Below are 21619 nucleotides of genomic sequence, written 5' to 3'. Positions count from 1 at the left end.
TTACATTATGTTCTTTCCATCTCCTCTTTCTTTCTTATATTACATGCAGATTGCATTTCTACACATTGGAGAGTTATTTTTGTATATCTAATTACCAACATCATTTCTCATAGGTCTAACTGTCTTAGTGCCTGATCATGCTACACAGTGGCGAAGCGAAATTCCTCTGCAAGTCTTCATGGGGATGGTTGGGAAACTATGTAGTTGGTGGACGGTGCAGCTCAGCTAATATTATAGCTTCCTCTACTGTAGACTCTCCAGCTCTCTGTTTGACCTGTGTGAGGTCAGTACCATGTGATAAAACAGTAATAGTACTGTACATGGTGTGGCCAGTCTGGCCCTAATGATATTGCAAGAAAGAATATTACCCTGCAGCCAAGGGAGAAACCATGAGACATTGGGGATGAGAGGACTCCCCCAGATTCTCTTATAAGTGCATGTCCCACAATCCCACAGATATTTATGTAATTGAGGAATTAACACCATTTGCTGTCCATGTAACTGCTGTCATTCATAGCTTACACAAGATGCAGTTACCTGTGGCGCCTTACTGAGCTTTAATTAGATACTAGTCTTGCATAGCCAGACCACACTCTAGCTGTGTCAGTGCTGGAGTATAATCTGGCTACATGGGTTTATCATTCTGGGATAGGGAGGCAAAAACCCTCTGGCACTCATCTTGGGTGGGGCTACTCGACGGTGTCATTACAAAACAGATAACAGTGGATAATACTACTTGTAGTCCTAGTTGTATCTGTTTTAATGTCCGCATGCTGGTGAGGGACCACCCCTTCCCGGATTTCCTAGCTTGCCTATAACAGCTTGTGTTCCTTGCCTCTCAGCTCCCCTATAGTGTGCACGAATAGTTAGCTTAGAAACGGGATCTGATAACATCGATAAACAACCCTGGCACTTACCACAACACAGTCCAGCAACCAGCATTGTTAAAATGTTACACATTTCCAAGGTTGTGAAACCACTGCTTTCATACGACAATTCACCATGACGTCACAACAACAATATTCGTTCTTCCGGTTGGCTGAGCTAAAGCGTTCTCCGATGGCACCATTACAACACAAACCCTTCTGTGTCATTTAACCAGAGTAAATGGCTTGAATCACTGGGTGATCTGCACCAAAATGGCAGTAGAACTTATTTACACACTTCTAAGAATCTACAAGTGAAGTTTCATAGTTGTACATGGGTATTTACTTGTCAAATTAGTATAAGAAATTGACGTTGATGAGAGAAAGCAGTAAGAACATTGGTGGTGGTTTACATTAAAAATGACTTTAAGACTTTACGGCACATTTTGGAGCTGTTAAAGCATGTCATTTTACTGTGAAGGCCTGAAGTATGGTCCTGGATGTTTTGACAGCATTGATGTTAATGTGGACGACCAGCAGGTCCCAGTGTTTACGGTGAGGAGATCGGGGATCAGGCCGTTAACACGATATTTGGTTACAAAGATAAGAAGTTAGACTTTAGTTTAACACCATTAAACATTACACCATCATTTATATTTGGTTACAAAGATCAGAAGTTAGACTTTAGTTTAACACCATTAAACATTACACCATAATTTATATTTGGTTACAAAGATAAGAAGTTAGACTTTAGTTTAACACCATTAAACATTACACCATCATTTATATTTGGTTACAAAGATAAGAAGTTAGACTTTAGTTTAACACCATTAAACATTACACCATCATTTATATTTGGTTACAAAGATAAGAAGTTAGACTTTAGTTTAACACCATTTAGTTAACTCTAAACATTACAACATCATTTATATTCGTAGGTTAAACAGGAAGTTTGATAGAATTTAGCCAGAAACTGTCCGTCTGGAGACACAGATGTGTTCTCTGTGAAAAAATGTCTCCGCAAACACGATGATGGAGGTTTGTTCCCAGTCTGCCCTGTTAGAAGACGCCCCCCCCCTTACTCCTCCTCCTCTTCTCCTCCTCCTCCTCCTCCTCCTCCTCCTCCTCCTCTTCCTCCTCCTCCTCCTCCTCCTCCTCCTCCTCCTCCTCCTCTTCCTCCTCCTCCTCCTCCTCCTCCTCTTTCTCCTCCTCCTTCTCCTCCTCCTCCTCCTCCTCCTCCTCTTCCTCCTCCTCCTCCTCCTCCTCCTCCTCCTCCTCAGTCTTACGGTCTTCTCTGCAGCACTCTGACTTTTGACCACGTCCACTCACTTTAACCTCCTCACCCACAGGTTCACTTGGATACATTTAGTATTTTCTGAAGGAAATCCATAAAACCCTTCACCTTTGCTCTATATCAGGCGGCTCAACCCCAAACACAACAGATTTTCATTTTCAACTGTGTAACAGTGTTTACAGCAGCAGCTGGATCTCTTCAGGTCACTGAAGCTGCTCACGTCCTGACACCAGCAAGTGTCTTGACCCCTGTTGTTAACAAAACTTCGGAAATGCCCTATTGACTTAATATTAGTCAACTATATAACACAGGAGAAAATGCTTTATGACTATGAGTAGTTAAAAATTAGATTTTTTTTAAGGTAATTATTTTGGCCTTTTCATGACTTTATTCTATAGGACAGCTGGAAATACATTAAAATACACTATATTTCATAGTTTTTAGCTGGCTAATGTAAGTTCATGTTAGCTTGCTTGCTAATGCAAACAAACTGCTAGCTAAGCGACTTAGCAGAATACTGCCTTGAGTGGATATTATCTGCTATGTTATCCAGACTCCTGGGCCGATCCGTCAGACCAGGCCCTTAACTCAATCAGAGTCTATCTTCAATCTTCAGTATCCCAATTGTATCCCGCAGGTATGACAAATAAAGTGGGTCTTTATATTATGCTTGCTTACTAGAGGAAAGTGTTCAGTCTTCCAATCCCTTCCATTTTAAACGGGGTTCATCTTTCAGCTTGCCCCTGCTGCTCTGCATGCCCCCTGGCTCTAATATAAACGGACAAACATTTCTGCACCCCACCACCTCATTTTGTCACCTTGTTTTCCCTTCAGCGTCACTGCCAGTTAATCAGTCTCCTCTCGCTGGCTTATCATAGTAATGACAGGCTGCTAGCATCCACACCGGCTGTTAGTGTGTGTGTGTGTGTGTGTGTGTGTGTGTGTGTGTGTGTGTGTGTGTGTGTGTGTGTGTGTGTGTGTGTGTGTGTGTGTGTGTGTGTGTGTGTGTGTGTGTGTGTGTGTGTGTGTGTGTGTGTGTGTACAAACCAAATATTCTTTTTCATGCATAGACAGTACTGTGTCTGTGGTTTTTATTCAACAGCTTGTGATTTCAGGGATGTGTGTACTATATAAACACCTCCAAAGCCTGTGCTGATTTTATCTCTCTAACAATTTGCGCCATTCGTTCCTACTGTTTAGGATGTGGTGCGGTGAAGTGTGACAAATGCTGTAGAGATGGAGAGGTTGCTATATGGGGATAGACCGACACTTGCAATGTCAAGTGGCCAGAGTGTGGGACTAGAGTGTGGAGCAGTTTATTGGTAATTACAAAAAAAACTAAATCCTATTATTCCTCTTGTTTAGTAGAGCACACAGTTCTTTTAACTTTAGAAATGTGCAAAAGTTTGCTCCCTGAGGGGCACCACAGTCCAGCCTCTACAGTCTTACAAAATCCTAAAATGGGTCACTGCTGTTATGCAGCAAAATTTGAGTCCATGTGAATTTCTAGGTCATATTTTCTTTAAAATGCTTCATTTATTTTGAACAAATTTACCTAACTTTTTATTTATACTAAGCCTTTTTGGGAGTCGGACAGTGTTTTCATCCTACATATGTTATGTCCTTAAAATTCCCCTAGACAGGGGCATAACAAAGACATATTTCTTTTAGTCCCGACAGAGGAAATGTAACTTTATTTACTTGTCACACGTTAACACATTGCTCATACCCAGATCAAGGGGGGTATCCGTAGACAGGTTCCCCAAACAGCCATGGGCTGAGTTCCAAATGTCATACTTCTTCTACTTATTCATTTTGGTTTGAACCGTGACTGCCCTTATAGTATGCTCTGTTGCATGCAATATGCATACAATTGGATCATACTACTTCTTTATAACATTGCACCTTTGACCCTCCTGCTCTTATACCATCTGTTGAAATGTGGGTCAGAATAGCCTTTGGCATACTATATATTTTTTCTGGCATACAGTACTATGAGTATTGTAAAACAGGGTAGGCCACCTTGGCAAGGCCCACTCAGTACAGGGACTTAAAACAACGACCCTTCGGTTCCCGTAGCTACTACTTATCTACAAGCTATCACCTTCATGTGGGTGCTGATACATTAAAACCTACCTTTAATGGACTTGTACTTATATAGCACTTTTCTAGTCTTCTGACTATTCAAGGCACTTTCACACTACTTGTCACATTCACCCATTCACACACCATCTAATCAAACCATTCACACCACATTCACACACCCATGCACAACAGTGGGAGAAATTTGGGATTCAGTGTCTTGCCCAAGGACACTTCAACATGTGGACCGGGGGAGCTGGGGATCGAACCAGCAATCTCTCAAATAGAGGACAACCCACTCTCCACTGTACTACAGCCACCCCTTTGTTATCTATAACCCTGGGATTGACCAATAATACAATTCATCTATGTCTTGAATTCGATAAATGTCAATTTCATCATGTAAATTCAGGGGACCATATAGTGAAAGAGAGGTGCCATTCAGCTGCCACCTGAATCGTCACAATCTTAGTGTCTTACAACATGGAAACCCCGGTGGAGCCTGCATGACACGGTCGCTCAGATTCATGATCTCCACTGCCAACCTAGCATCTGCTTTCTCAATCTGAATCCATGTGCATATCATCTTTGTCACATGCCCAGTCTGTTGCTTGCTCATCACATGCTCTCTCATATTCTCCCCCTGTCCAATCTCCATTCCAGTCACTCAGCAAGTTTTCTCTATTTATTCCAGGCCAGCCTAGAGTGATAGATGCCCCCTCTCTTGGCTCAAAATAGCCCTAATAATAAGGAGATGCATCTGGTCAGGTGGGGTAAAACGCCACCTGCTGGCAGCAGAATAATGAAGGGTTATAGTGGTATTGAGTGACTTAGAAATGAATATAATTCTGCATGCGTGACAGAAAAAATCCTACATATTATCATTCAGTGATTTAAAGCCAGTGGCTGATAGTATGAAATGGTATTGGACTTGGTTTGAGAGGGAGAGGTTGCTATATGGGGATAGACCCACACTTGCAATGTCAAGTGGCCAGAGTGGAGCAGTTTATTGGTAATTACAAAAACAAACTAAATCCTATTATTCCTCTTGTTTACTAGAGCACACAGTTCTTTTAACTTTAGAAATGTGCAAAGGTTTGCTCCCTGAGGGGCACCACAGTCCACCCTCTACAGTCTTACAAAATCCTAACATGGGTCACTGCTGTTATGCAGCAAAATTTGAGTCCATGTGAATTTCTAGGTCATATTTTCTTTAAAATGCTTCATTTATTTTGAACAAATTACTTTAATTATAGTCACCTTTATCACACATAAGCACAGCATCATGCACATTAAGAATAGTTTTATATATTGTTACTTTTTTCTTTACTGACCCTTTTTCTGGTTTAAGTGCTCTTGTTTACCATGTCTGCAGTGCACAATGAGACTACAAGTCTCAAGAACTTTTAGCCATACACTTATAAAAAGCTCATCAGTTATGATCAGTAATCGGGGTGCAAGTAGGTATCTATCTATCTATCTATCTAGCTATCTATCTATCTATCTATCTATCGATCTATCTATCTATCTATCTATCTATCTATCTATCTATCTATCTGTCTATCTGTCTATATATCTATCTACCTGTCTATCTGTCTATCTATCTATCTATCTATCTATCTATCTATATATATATATATATATATGTCTATCGATTTGTCTATCTATCTATCTATCTATCTATCTATCTATCTATCTATCTATCTGTCTATCTATCTATCTATCTATCTATCTATCTATCTATCTATCTATCTATCTATCTGTCTATCTATCTATCTGTCTATCTATCGATCTATCTGTCTATCTATCTATCTATCTATCTATCTATCTATCTATCTATCTATCTATCTATCTATCGATCTATCTATCTATCTATCTATCTATCTATCTATCTATCTATCCGTCTATCTGTCTATATATCTATCTACCTGTCTATCTGTCTATCTATCTATCTATCTATCTATCTATATATATATATGTCTATTGATCTGTCTATCTATCTATCTATCTATCTTTCTATCTATCTATCTATCAGTCTGTCCGTCCACCCATCCTTCCATCCATCTATCTATCTATCTATCTATCTATCTATCTATCTATCTATCTATCTATCTATCTATCTATCTATCTATCTATCTATCTATCTATCTATCTATCTATCTATCTATCTATCTATCTATCCGTCTATCTGTCTATATATCTATCTACCTGTCTATCTATCTATCTATCTATCTATCTATCTATATATATATATGTCTATTGATCTGTCTATCTATCTATCTATCTATCTTTCTATCTATCTATCTATCAGTCTGTCCGTCCACCCATCCTTCCGTCCATCCATCTATCTATCTATCTATCTATCTATCTATCTATCTATCTATCTATCTATCTATCTATCTATCTATCTATCTATCTATCTATCTATCTATCTATCTATCTATCTATCTATCTATCTATCCACCCATCCATCCACCCACCCACCCATCCATCCATCCATCCATCCATCTATCTATCTATCTATCTATCTATCTATCTATCTATCTATCTATCTATCTATCTATCTATCTATCTATCTATCTATCTATCTATCTATCTGTCTGTCTGTCTGTCTGTCTGTCTGTCTGTCTGTCTGTCCATCTATCTTATAGAATAGAGTGAGGGGTTTTAATAATAATAATAATTTTAATAATAATAATAATTAATAATAATAATAATTTGTTTCTAAATAATATTAATACTTTAAGTAATCAGGGAACAGTAGTTCGTGGTACATACTCCAACACAGTAGGTGGCGGTATGTACCTTCTATGTAACGATTCAACGCCATAAAAACAACAGAAGAAGAAGAGAAGGCGGACGACTACGGCGAATAAAAAGGAGGAGGAGAAGAAGAAGAAGAATCTGCTTTTCCCTGATGGCGGACCACATCCTGACAACTGTTTTTGCTGATATTAGTGACTACAGTCTGAAAGGGAATCGATACTTTAAGACCCACGTCGACTCACTGTGAAAGGTATTCACTGAATGTGTTATGTGTGGCCATTAATGTAACGGAACTGTTGATATGCTCTCCTCTTGGTAGCTAACATAATTTAGCCAGCTAGTGAAAACACCCAAAATGGCCGTTATGTGTGGATCTACGTAGGCTGGTACTGTATTTCATATTACGTTATGTTATTTCCGAACAAATACCGAATTTCGTATATCATAATATGAACGTATGTAGTTAACGGATAATATAGGCGTTTGCATTTAGACGGAGTTTTAACCCACACGTTGTGTATGTAACGGTTAATGTATGTCTGAGCCGTGTCGGGATTTCTCTCGTTTAGCCCTGGACGCAGCACTCCAGACTCCTGTATCTGGATATGAGCAAGGACACGTTAGTGTAGCGCTCTGTTGTACCAGATTACTGTAACAAATACAAACGGACTGCACGAGAGGGACGAGAAATACCGAGTGGATATAACGTGAACCCCGGTGGTTTCTCACAAATGAAACATCATCGTCCAAGCCTCTTTAACGTCGTGTTTGTGAAGCCGTGCTGATAGCTTCTCCAGTTTCGGGTGGATTGGATTTAACTCATTTCTCAGATTTCCTTACAGGATATGTTGACCCTTTGGGGCGCATCACATCCAGATGTCAGACAAATCCGTGTGCATGTTTACGGAAACCGAGAACGGCCGTGCTTGCCATTATTTTGTTTGTCTTTATCTCTAGAAAATGAGTCTATTATCTATAGTCTATTATTATTTATCTCGACATAACGAGGTAATTAAGTCCTTACCTCGAGATAAGAAGAGGCCATTTCCTTTTATTACTTCCAGGGTTCATCAGAGTTCAGAAGTTTAACTGTTCCAGATCATAGGCTGTATAGCAATGGGAAACTCAAAGTACACCTTAAATAAATAAAGTTTTTTGGGATGCAATAGAAACAGGGTGAAATGTCATGATGGACAGCCTTGATCACCCAAATCCTACTGTGCAGAGAAATTACAATCTTAACAGCAGCGTGTACGGTATATTTTGGCTTCTTTTACTTTGGTGCAGCCATGCCCATCATTACAATCTGTGATCGTGACCTACTGCAGCAGGCATACTCAAGACTTCCACTGACAGAGCTGACTACTTCCAATAACTTTTAAATGGGATTCACTTATTTGATTTTGAGGTTCTTCTAGACTTTCCAAATTTTATCGGACTGCATGGATCAAAATCCAATAGTGATTTTGTCAGGGTTGTGATGAGGGGTGTGCGATATTGACATACATCGATTTTCTGATACTTTTTGGATTTCTAGCTAAAAACATTCCAATCTAGAAAACCAGCAGTAGTCTGGCCTCCTAGGCTTTATCATGAAGTAAATGTGTGGCCTCTCAAAAAGCGTGTTTTGATAACAAAATGACTGTCATACCTGATATTGTAATTTCACACATTGTTCAAACAACAATTTGGATACTATCATAGACAATATGTATCGCACACCCCTAGACACTAAATGTGTTAGGGTATTGCGCTTGTGTGTCAGTTCATATGTGTGTACGGCAGCATTTGCTGATTGACCATGGAGGCACGGCTGGTTTGACTGCTGTGCATGACAGGCACTGCTGATCTCTGATAAACATTAGCCTACAAGTAATACGAGGAAAATGTTTTTTTCTTTGTTTTCTCATAACAAGTTAATTATCTTGAGATAATGAAATAATTTAACTTGTTAGTGCAAGATAACATTAAAAAAAAAATTGCAAGCAAGTCTGGTCTCTGCTTCTGTATTTTTCAAAAATGCGTTTTTTTTACATAACATATGATCTTAAAGCTTGGCTAGGCAGTTTATTATTTGGCCTACTGACAGCAGTGTGAATTAATATAACGTTTTCTCTCCATCTCTGAAAGGCTTTGCTAATATTTACATGTTCATTGTCAGACTCTAAATAAAGAGTCTAGACAAAAACACTAGAACCACAGACTTTGTAAGATAGAATAAAACGCATCAATATTTAAGTGTTTCTGAGATGGATAAATGTTGTTAATATTTTAGCTAACTTTAGCCTGAGGCTCAAGTCTGCGCCTAATTCAAGTTCACGTTTCTGTAGAGTCTCGAATCAAAGTCTGTCGTTATTTCATTTTATATTTATTCTGTATGTATTCGATTCATTTCTAGAATTAATTGACAATGTAATCCATTCTATGTATAACATATAATCATGTTAAATATTCTTTGAAAGTTATTTGTTGAAATAAGCAGCAGTTGGAGTACCCTTTGCATGGTTATATGGGTGCTAAATCAACATAGAACAGTTTTTCTTTTAAATTTATGCAAAAATGATTCATGCCTTGCGCCATATGTTGCATCAAATATCACATTAAAAAAAAAAATTAATATGTGCAGACATTGCATGTTCAGCCAGTGTCAGAACATTTAAACACGATGCATTGGCCGAATAGACATGTCTGCTCATCCAGACCATTAATGCATGTATGTCTGTTGAGAAAGTGTAGATGGATGATATAGATGCATTTATTCAACACAATAAAAAGCCCTGTGAGAAGTCAGCACTGTTTTCTAAGGAGAAGAAATGCTGAGGCTTGGATGTTGTCGTTTCAACTGCTATTTTTTTCTGGTGTAATCGGATAATTTTCCAGACAGCAAATGTTAGTTAAATGTATGTTTAGAAGGTGTGCCAACCAAACTTCTAGGACTCTTAAGAGGACTGGTCACATGTAGCTTTACTGTTGGATCACAGTAGTTATTCTTGCATCATGTTATTAACGTTGACACTTAATCAAGTAATTTTAACCTCCTTAACTAATATCTGGTGAGATGATTAGAAACATGATCTCTTTGTCTCTGGGTTGACCAGAATCCAAGCTCACCTTTTTCTTAAAAGCTAATATTTGATTAAAAGTTTCTCAGCTTGTTCTGTTTAAAGAAAACATGTGCTCTAAGATTGGAGAACCTCACCACATTGACTGTGCTCACCAACTTCTGTTTTTGTATATTTATAACATGATATATGACCGGATGACAGAGTAGACTAATATCTCACTATTTAACATGAGTGACACTATTACTAATATCAAACTATTTTAAAGGCAGTTTAGTAGATCTTGCTAAAGGAAAACAACCAACCATTCAGCTTAAGTTGGGCTCAGGTACAGGATAAAGGAAATTAGGATGGAAACTGAAGCTAAAAGTGTAGACTGTCATGTCTGACGATAGTCTGCAACCAAACCTTTGTGCTATATACAATGTAAGCCTTTCTTCAGTGGACTTCCTTTCTCGATCGATTGTATTCCTAATGTCTTCTTTATCCCTTTTGAAATTTTGAGTTTCTTCTATTCAGACAAGTTGTATGGTAAGGAAGTCTTCTTACTTTTTCTTAGCTGACAGTTTCGGCTGTACTCCAGCCTTTCTCAGAGCTGCTGTTTTCTACCGAGTATGATGTGTTTTATGGCTGGGCCATAAACAAAGGAAAAAGGCAAGCCAAACAACATGAGCAGGAGAAAACGAAACAAAAACAAGAAACTGAAAATAAAAATTGGGACATAACACTACCGTATGTCAGAGGAACAACAGAATCCATACAATGCAGCATGAATACACATCAGATGAACACAGCTGTAAAACCATAGAAAAACTCAGACAACAACTTGTACACCATAAAGACTAAATAACACTGGACAAGAATAGTGACGTCATCTATGAGATTCCATGCAAATCGTGCAATAAAACATACATCGGAGAAACCGGACAAGCTTTCAGTACAAGAAAAAAAGAACATCAGAGGGAATGTGAGCAAGAGACAGCATGTAGGCTTACCAGAACAAAGAAACACTCAGCAGAACAAGAAAACAAAAAATCAGCCATAACAGACCATTGCAGAAGAAACAACCACATTATGGACTGGGACAAGGGGGAAAACCATCACATCAGAAACAAACGGATACAGAAGATGGATAAAGGAGGCCATAGAAGTAAGGAGGCGTGAGGGCAACACCATGAACAGGGGCGAGGGGGCACACATGCTCCCACACACCTGGGACACCATTCTCTGCCAGCGGTACCAGGGCGAGGAACGGACACAACCGGGTTGGGGAACTTTATTTTGACGTTTCCCGGCCCGATCAGCTGTTTTCATAGAACACGTCATACCAGGAAGAAAACAGCAGCTCTGAGGAAGGCTGAAACTGAAACAGCCGAAACTGTCAGCCAAGTAAAGGTTGAGAAGACATCTTTGCCATATAACTCATTTGTCTGACTAGAAGAAACTCTAAATTTCAAGACCTTTCTCCTTTTAGTTCTTGTAAAACATTGATCATTTTATTATTGGAATCCTACTGGGGTTATGCAAAAAAAGGTCACTATTTTTGTGTTTATTTTGAATGTATTCCAGGACATGGTAAGTGTGATTTGGAATTTGGAAAAATTGCAATAATCCAATGTTACATGCAGGGAATATTCAGGGGGGGAACTGCACTGGTGCTTGTTTTTCCGGCTGTGAACATTTTGGCAAAGATGTCTATGCCCTGTTTGGAAAAAGTCCACTGTGTTTTAATGTTGAACATGCATTACTGCTATGCTAGCAACTGTTTCTTCGCACACAGGATTGTTTTTTATTTCCCTGTAAGGTTCAGGGCTTTATGCTTTTCTGTATTGTCCCCATAGGTTAAATTCTTATTTGCTGATGTGCTTTTTCATGGTTTTCGTTGATTCATTGTTGCATAATGTTGCTTTGCTCTCCTGTCCTGAAAGAAAAGTACAGTGGGATTACAGGACAGAGACCTTGAGGCCTTTTCTTAGTGCTTAACCATTTTAAAAGAAATAAGCCACAAAAAAAATGAGGACTGGGCCAACTTATTTTTTTTTTTTTAAAGTGCGTAGGGAAAAAGGACTTCATCTGAAGGCTACTATTGAAATGCAAAATTAAAACATGTCCATCTGTAATAGTATATTTCTGCTTTCCATCTCACAGCCTCGCTGTGCACACCGGCAGTAGTTTGCACCTTGCTCCTACCCTTCGTTTGGAGCCCAGTGCAACATTCTCCGTTACCAACAGCACCAGAGGAACCTATTTCATATTTGGACCTGTGGCTGGTGCTGCTGCAGTGACAGCTCTCCGATTGGCTCAGATTGAGACTCGGGCGCAGATTGCTCTTCTGCAGCTTGCTACTCTAGGTACTATACCTGTTGGCAACCAGTGTCACAACAGCAACGGATTTGCATCTGTGTTACCTCCTCATCTTGCCCTTCTGAGTCTTCTCAATAGACAGCAAGTGTCAGCTGTTGGGTATAACGTGGACACAAACAGAAAAACGTTCAGAAACACACAACCAAGTTTGTCTGCTGCTATGTACCACCACCACTCCCAGCAACAAGGGCAACAGTCCTTCTCTAATGGACCCAGACCTCCTCATCATCAGCCACCTCCAAATCAACATCAGAATTGTTCTCCCTCTAATATGCTGTCGCAGGGGATGGGTTTCCAGTTTCCTCGTCCCACCCAGCTCCCTGAGGAGTTAGAGTCAGCCTTGGCTATCAGGGGTGCTAGGGACATGGATCACCGCCTCATTGACCACATGAACCGACCAAACCAACACCAGAACCAAGGCTCAGGTTCTGGGATCAGTCAACATGGAAACTACGACCCTAACCCAATAACACTTATTTCTGATAATCAACCTGGCCACCAGCAAGGAGTAGACTGGTCAAGCTACCAACCTCCATCTAAGCTGTTTGCCAGTCATCCACCGGGTGCAAGCCACCAGTCCCAACGGCACCAGGGGCCTCAACATCAGCCACAGGGCAGCCATGCTGGAACAAACATCCCAAGATGGAATGCCCCTATAAGTGACTCACCAACACCTCTAGCCCGTCACCCGCATGGTGGCGGAAGTGGTGGGGATGGTCAGACTTTGTACACACCGGAAAGTGCAGGAAGCATTTTGGCTAGCTTTGGACTTTCAAATGAGGACTTAGAAGTGCTGAGTCACTACCCTGACGATCAGCTAACCCCAGATACTTTACCATTCATACTCCGTGATATCCAGATCAACAAGTCTGGCAGTGAGAAAACTGTGGCTTCCACTTCCTCATCCCCGTTCTCACGAAACATCCATGAAAGGCCGTTACCACCCCGCTCTTCACCATTGGCACGTTCGGGCTCACTAGAAGTGCCCAGCCTTCTAACTGTTACACAGACAGCAGGTAAAGTCATTGACTACGGTCATGCCAGTCGGGCACAGGATGAGATTAGTACCAGAGACACTTTCAAAAGAGAGCCACTCTCCAGTGAAAGGACAGTTAAGATGTACCCATCCTCGTTGTCGTCATCATCACCAGCTCCAAAATTAGATAAAGCTGAAAGGCGACAGGTTCGTTTGGAACACAGTGAATCAAGTAAGCATGGAGACCGGGACTATCGCAGGACAAGCAGCGACAATCGCAAGAGCAATCGTTCACCCGGTAGAGAATTTCCAACATCATCCAAATCTCGTAACCTAGACCGAGACTACAGGCGTGATGGACCCAGACCTAGGTCCTCATCTCAAACCAAGAGTGAAGCTTCCTCAAGATGTTCTCTGTCCTCTTCATCTGGCTCAAAACCACACAGCAGCAGCAAGAAGTTACCTTCCCCCACCATGATAAGTGATTTCTCAGCTGTGTCGCCAAAGGTGTATCCCCATACCTGCTCCGTGTGCCACACACAGTGTGATCAGGAAAAGGTGAGTGCCAATATGCCCTCGTACCAATGTCTAAAAGGAATTCCTAATTTTAGCTTGCAACCTTTCTTCACCAGGCAGTTGTTGAGATTAGAGTGATCATTCAAGCAGTGTTTTACATGGTTTGTAAATCATATTGATAAGTAGATGGTTAGCTTGCAGCCAGAAATACTGTTTGAATAAAAAATGCTGACTATACGAGCATTCTGTAGCTTCTTGTTGAAAGCTTCAAGCAAGAGTGTACCCCACATTGTGATAATTGCATGTGGCCCCCAGCATGGCTGAAAGCTATAGTCGGTGCTGAAGTGACTTGAGATGCATCACTGCTTCTAAGATGGCAGCTATAAAAACACTAATCTGTTCGTAGTGGAACAATGATTTCATTGTTGCACTAAGAACAAATATCTTTATTTGGTGAACAGTGACTGACGAGGCCGTCGGGTTGCCAAGTGCTCATCCTAACGCGGCTCCATTTAGGCTGTCTCCCCTTTGGCTAAAGTATGCTCTGACTTACGTAGCTGACAGAAATGGCAGTGAGCCGATAAACCAGGCTTTGGAAATGCCCCTCAGAAACCTGTGGTTATGTCACAGACTCTTCAGCCATGTTGGTCAAAAGACAACTGTCTGGTGAAGTAAAATAAGACATTAAACTGTTAAGATGTCCTGAAAAGGGCCTGAAGAGCCCCTTTTTAACATTATGCTACCATGATAGGTAAAGCCCAAGTATTAAAAGGTACAACTTTAGAATTCCTTTTTCAGATACTACAGTTTCTCAATTAGAGGTTTAGTGTGCAAGTGTATTCATCCATTTCATATAACCACAGGAGGCCCGCAGGTAGGCAGTATATGCAAAGAGACAAAGATCAAAACTGCTGAGGCTGTTTATCTCATTAGATCATTGGTATTACGCAAACTTAAATGAATCCAGCATTAATATTAGGACATATTTGAAACGCAACAGACCTGTCTACAGTTCTCAGGAAACGTACAATAAAGAAACCTACTGTTTTTTTCTGGAAAACCATGTATTTAATTACCTGCACTAGATGTACGGTTTAACATTTCAACCACATCATACATTTTTGAACAATCCTGGTCCTCCACTCATTTCATAAAAACACCTTTGGTTTTCCTGTTGACTAATATTCTGTTGGTTCCCTGGTTTATAACCTGCCACAATAGTTTAATCATGAAATGCATTCAATTTGGGGTACGGTGATGTTTCACATGGTATTTTAAGGGTGTAACAATTAGGAATTCAGGTTAACAACAGTTATCTATAAAATAGTTTAAAATAAGCTGCATGTTGACATGCCCATTAAGGGACATGGACAATGTCTACAAGATACAATAATCAGTGATCCATTTTTGTGTCAACAAAACGGTTAATTTAAAAAGTTGGTTTAAATTGATCAAATTCTGATAGAAGTATTTCATTTATTCAACAGTAAATAATTACTGTTGAATAAACGTCTTTGTTCTTTAGAAAAATGAAGTGCTCTGGTCTCTGGAGTGGAGTTTTTGATGTTCTCAAAGGGTGCTGTGATTAACCATAAGGTTTAAATGGCTTGGACTCTACTTCAGTGTTGGTTAAGTGTGACTGCCTTGATTTTCCAAGTATGGAATTTTTTAAGATTTATTATATTTGGAAAAAAGCAGCCTGTAGCCTGAGGAATAAACAGTCCCTTAATCGTCAGTCAGTTGCATGTAATGGTGTAGCCGAATGTCAAGTTGTCTTTGTCAAAATGACTGTAAGCTTCTACAAGGTTTTTAATTTCTTAAGCCAAAACCTCTTGGTTTGTTTTAATTATTGTAAATTTGTTAAACTTGTTGAACAAAGGGAGTTTCTTTATTTTGAACAAAATTGTCATACACCACAGGCTGCGACAGGAATTCAATATAGCATAGGCAACAGATTGGTGGATGGGGCGATAGTGATAATAAACTATTTTTCCTCCTCAGGCTTTGAACAGTATATGCAACAATAATATTTGAAAAATATCTTTCAATGTTTGTTTCTGCCAGTGATATGAAATATGTTAATTTGGAAGTCACACTGAAGATGATGGAAAGTAGAGAACAAGACTAAGTATTGTATTATTTCTGATAGCGGTTGTAACATCATTTGAACATGAATATGGCATCAAAGAACTGGGTCTCAACTTTCAGCTCAGGGATTTCACACCATGTTAAAAAAGACAGCAGGAAACAAAGATCCACTTGAGCTTTTGTCTCAGTACTTCAGTCTTTCACTGTAGACGAATGAGTTCTCTGACTGCTTAGATTTAGCCATTTGTTTACCATTATACATGTGAGCATGAATCTAGCTCTGCTGAGGATTTTGTCTGATTGTGACCTCTTCCTCTTCCCATTTGTCTTTTTTTTCTTCAGGACTGGGTTGACCATATTAACACCGTCAACCACACTGCTGCCTGCAGAGACCTGCGCAACAAGTGAGGACATTTTTAATGTGATGACGAAGGCTAGCCTCTCCAGTATATCTGAGATAATTATTCTACATTTAGTTTTGGACAAACAGTCCAAAAGTGTCAGATGTGAGCAAAAATAAAGGTGCATAGAGCAGTGTTTGATAACACTGATATAAACTATTGGAAACAACCTGGAGACGCTTTGGGCTTATTAACAGTTGCCTAACACTAAAGACCAGTCTAAGGGTGCACTCCACTGTCCATTCGTACTGTACCCGTGACTTAGAGTAACTGCCCCCCCCCCCCCCCCCCCCCCTTCTCCTCCAGGCCCTCTTGTACTCACATTACTTGAATTGATCCGGGCCTCGGCACCAATACGTCTTGCTTATACATCATCGCCCCTCGGAGATCTAGTTTTGTCTGACCAAACCGGCAGAAAACACTTTACCTTCGCATCAGACCACCGCGAACCGTTCGGCGGCATCTTTTTAAATGTTCCTGCGAGGAACAGAAGCATATAAATAGACATCAAGACCGCAGTCAATGCTCACGCTCGTGCTCGTGCCCGTACATGTGAATCCATGCTTTATAAAAGCCTACCTCTCTCAACCGGACTTGCGGTTGTACTCACACTGGTCAAACAATTTAGACTTTAGCCGTGAAGCGTGCTTGGGCGCAGTGTGTGTCCTTAAATATTGTTGTGAGAACAATAGTGGTCCACTGAGGTTGTGTTTACAGGGTGTACCTAAGTTCAATATTAACTTGCCTTTTCACTTTGGTTCAGTCCCCAATATCCTAAGAGAAAAAATCCTGGCTCTTTAGCTTATTTGATGCTTATGAACAATATATTTATTTTTGGTACTTGATTTTGATTTATATCTGGGGAATTGGCGTGAGCAGTGAGTCAGTCATACAGCCCACTCGCAGGCTGTAGAGCCAAAATGAGCTGTAAAGGGGTACATTTTGATAGATCTTCAGAGAAGAAGGTATTCGGTTTGGCTACTACAAGCGACCTTGACATTGTACAGAATATTATTGGAGTTACAGCTTAATGCAGATTTTACAGCTTTGTGTTGACTTGAATTGTTTTCAGATACAAGTTTAGGAGTTAAAAATGGTGAATGAAATTCAAACAGGTGTTTGTGTGTCCCTAAAGGTACCCTGACTGGAAACCAAATCTACCAAGGTCAGTTGGACTCTTGTTCTCATGTTTCCAATAATCTGTTTTTAGCTGTGACCTGTAGCCAGTGGGATTCGGTCCTTTCAGTTGGCGGTTCACATCCAATAACTTGTTGGTGTGAAAATACAGCCAATCGGACACAGATCTTAAAGAGTTTTGTAGGTTATCCCTATGAGCTACATAGTGGAAAAAATCTCCATGTTTTACAAACTGATATTTGATTCAAAAACTGATGTAAATAGTCTTCTCTTACATTCTTCTTCTCTAACACAACTTGCTCGCTACCTTTATAGTCTGTGTGTTATTTTTCAATATGGAGATCTAAATAAGAGAACAAAGTATATTTGTGAAAAAAACAGTGAGCAAAATTAGAGAACACTTTCAGACCCCTCCCAGTTATTGGTGTTAATCTGACACCTCGTGACAATTTACTTCATTGTTGGACAGGAGTTCTCTAGGTCTGTTAACCGGGGTATGAGAACCTCAATTTTAACCGTGGTACGGTGTTTACATAGTGTTTAATAAGCCGGGGTATGTCCTAATAAGTTTTTTTTAACTGCATGCAAACGCACATCATTTTTCTCAAAGCTGAGTGAAACACCCCTGTTCCCGTCTGACACTAACTTCATCTGCAGGAGCCCAGATGGCCAATAATAGCCTTTCTAACGAGCCTGTGATTCACAACTTCACCAGGCGTGAATAAGGCTCGGAATCTGAATTTGAAAACCTTTACAAGCAAACACATTTACAAAAAATGTCCATAACAGGCCTGCTTAATATTAGTTAGAATATAATTCATTTTTTAAATATTCAAATTATATTTGAATATCGAAGTTCGGAGTCAAAGCCCTAATGGCCGGTCCAAAGTCCAGATCTAAACCCCATAGAGAATCTCTAGAAAATCCTCAGCAACATAGCAATGTGTAAGAAACCCACTCCAGTTAGTGAACTGTGGAAGAGACTGAGTCAGAATGGACGCAGATCAAACCAGAGCAGTGTGATAAACTAGTGATGTCCTGTGGGTGCAGATGTGCTGAAGTCCTTCAAAGCTGTGGCCTCTACACATCCTGTTCATTTTTGAATCCTATACAAGAAAACATTGTTGACATCTTCTCTTCTGACACAGTGGTTACTGTTCTCTAATTTTGATCACTGTTTTTTTCACAAAATAAAGGTTTTTGTTGAAGTGCCCTGGTTGTTTAAAAAAACATGCTAGTAAAGCAGTGATATAGACACAGATGATATTCTATCAGATTATGGATAATAGAAAATAACAGTATTTCAGAATAGATCAAGAATATATAATTTCTCTCATTTTGATCTCCACTGTATGTAAATGTAGGCCTTTAGGCTACCACTTGGCACAATCCACTGTAACTTCACTGGTTACGTCTGTTAATGAATGTTGTCTTTCATTCAGTCGGGGTGGACGATACGGCAGCCGGGCTCTGTGGGATCCCAAGGATCACTCTCCATCCCATTCTGCGTCTCGATCTCTGTCTTGTTCTCCTACCCCAAGTCCTCCTCGCAGCAAACGCAGAGTGGGCCCACCGCATCTCCACAGGCCGCTCGCAGGGCCTTACACTCCTCACTCCCAACCTCGCAACCAACGCTACACAGGTACCACATGACAGAGAGTAGACACAATGTGTACATAGAGGGAAAGGTAGAAGTTACTGAAGGAATGCCTATGATAATGACATGACATAAATAATTTAATAATCTTAAACTGGCTGAGCTGTTAATTATTTCTGAAAAATGAAATTTTGGCAGTTGCCCCAGAGGCTAAATGGTCTACAGACCTGAGGTTGTTGTAAGCCATGGTACTCAAAGTTCACCAGATGTTAAAAATAGTGTTCCTTTTGGTGAAAATACCCAACTTGTTAAATACTCCAATATACTTTGGTATTTTATTCAGGCTGGTGATGAAGAAAGGCTGTTCAGCCGCCTTGCCTCAAAAGATTTAAATCTGCTTCTCTCGCCACAGATTTGATGCATGTTACAGGCCCTTAATACAGAATTATCAAATGGTTTTCCAGCATAAATAAATCTGAATGGCATTTCCAGTTAGAATGTAGGCTTACTGTGGGGTACAAGAGCACCTGTGTAGGAAATACTGCATTGGACCTGGTAATAGATTACTCATAAGGAAAACTTTCTAGTTTAGTTTTCTAAATCCATATTCATTTGCCATCCTAAGCACACAGCCATCGGTTGGAGCGCAGCCCCTCTCACTCACATCGAATCCCCTTATCCTCCAGGCCAGGTAAGTCCTCATCACGTTAATCAGATTGTTGTTTAAAGATTACTACTTAGCTTTTTGAGTTAATTTAAGAGCTGATATTGTAGAGGGACAGGGAACAGTGGATGATAATGTTGTTTTGTATGCAAGATCTGAAGAATCACTTTTATGAGTAAGCAAATGTAAACAAAATATCCTGCTTTCATAAAACCTGTATGTTTTCATCCCAGATTTTGAGGGTCAATTATAAATGTTCATATTGTACACAGGGGCAAACATTTTATGGCTTCACCATCAAAATGCAGGAATTCAAGTAGTTTTCTGTTTTAATGCAATTTGTGAATATTTCTTTCACCATTTCTTCCTGCTCCTGTTGACCTACCTTTTGGTTCATGGCATGTCTACAGGGGGTTTCTTTCATAGTGGTGTGAGGCGTCCACATGATGATTCAACCACGTTCTCCACTGACACAAGAAGACATCCATCCTTCTATAAGGCGGGTCATAGCTCCAAACATGGACCATTACAGTCCTCCAACAAACTTGTCAAGAGCGGGGCGAAGTTTGGAACCAAGACGAATAAGAAGCCAAATGCCAAGGCTGCTAACCTGGTGGGTCTTTTTCACTTAACTTGTGTGAAGCTTTACATAGAAGACCACTGTTTTAGTCAAACTCAACAGCATTTCATAGTTAATTGTTTATATGAAGGTGAGCTAAGATACCTCGCAGATGCACTATGGTAGGGTGTTCTCTGTGGTGTAGCAGTACAAAGTCACCAGCATCTGTTGTGGCAGTTGAAATTTTTCAGTATCCTAAGGAAGAATAGCCATTTCCATGCTTCCTTGAAGCTGAAGCTGGATGCTCTCCCCACTCTGTCCCTGTTGCTATGGACTGCAGAATACTTATCATCCTGTGACCTTCCAAAGTTGATGATTAGCTCCTTGGTTTATTCTGTATTAAGGGACAAGATGTGCTCTCATAGTAGTAAACATAGTGAAGCTTACAGATTTTTGAGGCTGATTTCAGGCACAATGCTAGAAAGAAAAATTCGCTTGAGTGGCTTTACAAGTGGATATAGGATTATATCAATTTTATAGCAGGTTCCTTCTTCTTTAGCCACCTCAATGTGTTCTTGAAGCCCACCCATATTGTCTTTGTGAATTAAAAGGAACAGTTAATTACTTGATTATGGTAGTAAAATCTTGCATTTGTTTGCTTGTGGTTGTCTCAAACTGTATTTCTCCAAAAACAAACGTAAAATGTATGCTGTTTGTTTCTAGTATGCTAAGCTTCCACCAGCCAAAAAGAAGAAGAAGATGGTGATTCCAGCCTCCCAGGACCCGGCTGTAGCAGATCGTCTGGTTTATCTGTCAGGCATCCCAAAGGATGCATCTGAGCAGGAGGTTACTGACTTGGTGGGGTCCTTTGGCAAGATCAACAACGTGATCCTCATGCCATGCTCAGAGGAAGACAGCGAGACGGGCGAAGGACAAAAGGTGCTATTTATGTGTGACACAATGGGTAATGAATTGCTAGAAATTTGACTTTTGGCACTTTTTATCGGTTTGTCGAAATAATAAAAGTGAAGTCTGATGAAAAAAATAAATATTTTGCGTATTTAGAGGCAAGATGGATGTAAGGAAGGCATCCACTGCCGTATAATACATGATGTCATACCTTGTAGTGTTCTTCATTCCTTTCTAATCTTCAAAACACGGTACTTTTTAAAGTTTGCTGCTGACATAGGTACCTACACAGCATGCAGCAGCATCTGTGTTGATCCTGAAGTGATGTAGCTCAACAG

The 21619-nt window shown here is 40.1% G+C and overlaps 1 protein-coding gene across 2 annotated transcripts in view; it reads left to right on the top strand.

The window, feature by feature from the left end:
* Nucleotides 1-21619, top strand: part of LOC310957397 (uncharacterized protein) — a 38164-nt gene that overhangs the window by 4559 nt on the left and 11986 nt on the right. For both annotated transcript variants that reach the window (XM_083927945.1, XM_083927944.1), the window contains exons 2-8: nt 12219-13968; nt 16357-16418; nt 17551-17580; nt 18995-19194; nt 19775-19840; nt 20224-20426; nt 21096-21311. In XM_083927945.1, coding sequence (XP_083784071.1) covers nt 12219-13968; nt 16357-16418; nt 17551-17580; nt 18995-19194; nt 19775-19840; nt 20224-20426; nt 21096-21311 — 2527 coding nt within the window. The remainder of the gene's footprint in view (nt 1-12218; nt 13969-16356; nt 16419-17550; nt 17581-18994; nt 19195-19774; nt 19841-20223; nt 20427-21095; nt 21312-21619) is intronic.

The sequence above is a fragment of the Echiichthys vipera genome (genome assembly GCF_963691815.1).
Source record: "Echiichthys vipera genome assembly, chromosome: 2".
Taxonomy (NCBI): domain Eukaryota; kingdom Metazoa; phylum Chordata; class Actinopteri; order Perciformes; family Trachinidae; genus Echiichthys; species Echiichthys vipera.
Note: the sequence above shows the minus strand (reverse complement) of the source record. Positions and strands in the feature narration are given on the sequence as shown.